The 2,438-nt window shown below is 38.3% G+C and overlaps 1 protein-coding gene across 1 annotated transcript; it reads left to right on the top strand.

The window, feature by feature from the left end:
- Positions 1 to 706: 706 nt before the first annotated feature.
- Positions 707 to 1,693, top strand: LOC140848611 (olfactory receptor-like protein OLF4). Its single transcript, XM_073232895.1, has one exon. The coding sequence runs from the start codon at positions 707 to 709 to the stop codon at positions 1,691 to 1,693; it is 987 nt and encodes a 328-aa protein (XP_073088996.1).
- Positions 1,694 to 2,438: the final 745 nt, after the last annotated feature.

Genomic DNA, 2,438 nt, shown 5'->3' with positions numbered 1-2,438 from the left:
TTTTTAAATTATATTTTAAGGGTATCAAGGGGATATAACAGCAGTTGGATTCTTGCCAAACCAGGGAAACTTTTCTATCTCTCAAGGACCTTCTAAGCTGATTAGATCTTTTTTTCTCCTAATTTCCACTTTATTTCTATCTCTTTCTCTCTCTCATCAATTATTTTTTTTACTTTAAATAAATGAAATACACAGGGCACAAAATGGTCACAGCAAAATGTTTATTGATCCATGGGAGGCTTACCAACTGCAACTTCTATTCACCATTTCTACATTCTTTAAGGGAAAGGTAATCTGAGATGACCAGCTTGAGTGTAATCAGGATGGTTATGGGTGGGAAAGAAGTGTTGTCATATGACAGTTTATATAATATTTTTATTTGCATATTGTCTTTCATCATCACTGTATTTTAGGGACATGTTTTGTTGGCACCCTGTACTCAGTGCCTCTGTGTTCTTGGAACATGGTCAGCACTCAATATATATACCTGAAAGCAAGAAAGAATTTCTCCTTGAAATTGTAGACTTCATGACATTTTGAGGAAAATGCTTCAAATGGGACAAAAATTAATAATCAGAGATGAAATTGGGTATCGCCTCCAGGAGAACTTATCTATACACAAAATATTAAACTTAATTTCTTGACGGCAAAACAAATTGTAGCATTTAAACTATGTGAGTAATGCCTATCTGTGTAAAAACAAGTCATGTTATTTAACTTTCCTGGTAGTCACCTTGGCTGCACGGAACGAGGCAATGATACAAAAATTTCAGAATTCCTCATCCTGGGATTTTCAGAAGAACCGCAATGGCAGCCCCTCCTATTTGGGCTTTTCCTCTCCATGTACCTGATCACTGTGTTTGGGAACCTGCTCCTCATCCTGGCTGTCAGCTCAGACTCCCACCTGCACACACCCATGTACTTCTTCCTCTCCAACCTGTCCTTTGTGGACATCTGCTTCACCTCCACCACCATCCCCAAGATGCTGCTCAGCATCCAGACCCAGAGCAGTGTCATTACCTATGAAGGATGCATCATCCAGATGTACTTTTTCATACTCTTTGCAGGACTGGACATCTTTCTCCTAACCATGATGGCCTATGATCGGTATGTGGCTATTTGTCACCCTCTGCACTACATGATCATCATAAACCCCCAGCTCTGTGGTATCCTTGTCCTGGTGTCTTGGATCACAAATATACTGTACTCCTTGATACACAGCTTAATGATTGTGAGACTGTCCTTCAACAGAGTGGAAATCCCCCACTTTTTCTGTGAACTCAATCAGATGGTCCAACTCTCCTGTTCTGATACCTTTCTTAATAACTTGTTGATATATTTTGGAACTGGGCTGCTGGGTGGTGGTACCCTGGCTGGAATCTTTTACTCGTACTTTAAGATAGTTTCCTCCATATGTGGAATGTCATCAGCTCAGGGGAAGTTTAAAGCATTTTCCACATGTGCCTCTCACCTCTCAGCTGTCTCCTTATTTTATTGTACGAGCATAAGTGTGTACCTCAGCTCTGCTGCTACCCCCAGCTCACACTCAGGTGCAGCAGCCTCAGTGATGTACACCGTGGTCACACCCATGCTGAATCCCTTCATCTACAGTCTGAGGAACAAAGACATTAAGGGGGCTCTGAAAAGATTCATTGGGGTGGAAACAATAAAAGGATTGATTGGCCAAGGGTGAAGAAGTGACCATGACTGCAGGGCTCAAAGCCTGTGAGAAGAAATTGCTTTTCTTCAATCAGATTGCAGAATAGAATTTCTTTGGATTTACCATTTATTTAACTTCAATCTGTTTAGGCACCTTAAGTTCCTCAATTTATGTAACGTTCTGCTTTGTCTGATATATAAATAATTTTATCTTTGTCCATTTTCCTACTTTCCCAATATTTTCCACAATCTTGGATCAGGAAGACTTGGAAATTCCCCATTTTTTTTTGTGTGTGAGGCAAGGTGGATTTTCTATGAATAATTTATTTTCAGTTGATATATTTCTTCCAAAATAAGCTCTCTCTCATGAGTTGCATTACTCATATAAAAATAGAAAAAAATAACCTTGACAACCAAGAAAATTTATACAATTTTATAATAGGAATATCAGATTCCATGGTTTTTCATTTTTATGTCTGTCATCTTTTGTATACACCAACCTTAACTGTTCTGACAATGTAGACTTTAATATACTAGTGTGATTTTTAATGGGTCATTGGATTTTATTCTTCATTAGGCTTTGTAATCTTATTCAGCTCTGTCCACACTATTACCATAGTGATTGGCAAAATGATTATACAACACATGTCCCCAAGAGACACAGAACTCAAAGATTGACTTAATATGGCATTTGAATCTGTGAGGGAACTAGATATGACTAAGAAATACTTTATGCTTTGCATTACTAAGAAAAGTATTTTGTGTGTCATATACCTCCT

This window comes from Manis javanica, chromosome 1 (assembly GCF_040802235.1).
Source record: "Manis javanica isolate MJ-LG chromosome 1, MJ_LKY, whole genome shotgun sequence".
In the NCBI taxonomy this organism is placed as follows: Eukaryota; Metazoa; Chordata; class Mammalia; order Pholidota; family Manidae; genus Manis; species Manis javanica.
This window is presented reverse-complemented; position numbering and strand designations above follow the sequence as displayed.

Bases quoted from the DNA above. Each gene is read 5' to 3' on its own strand.
- LOC140848611 (XM_073232895.1), top strand. From the start codon at position 707: ATGTTATTTAACTTTCCTGGTAGTCACCTTGGCTGCACGGAACGAGGC.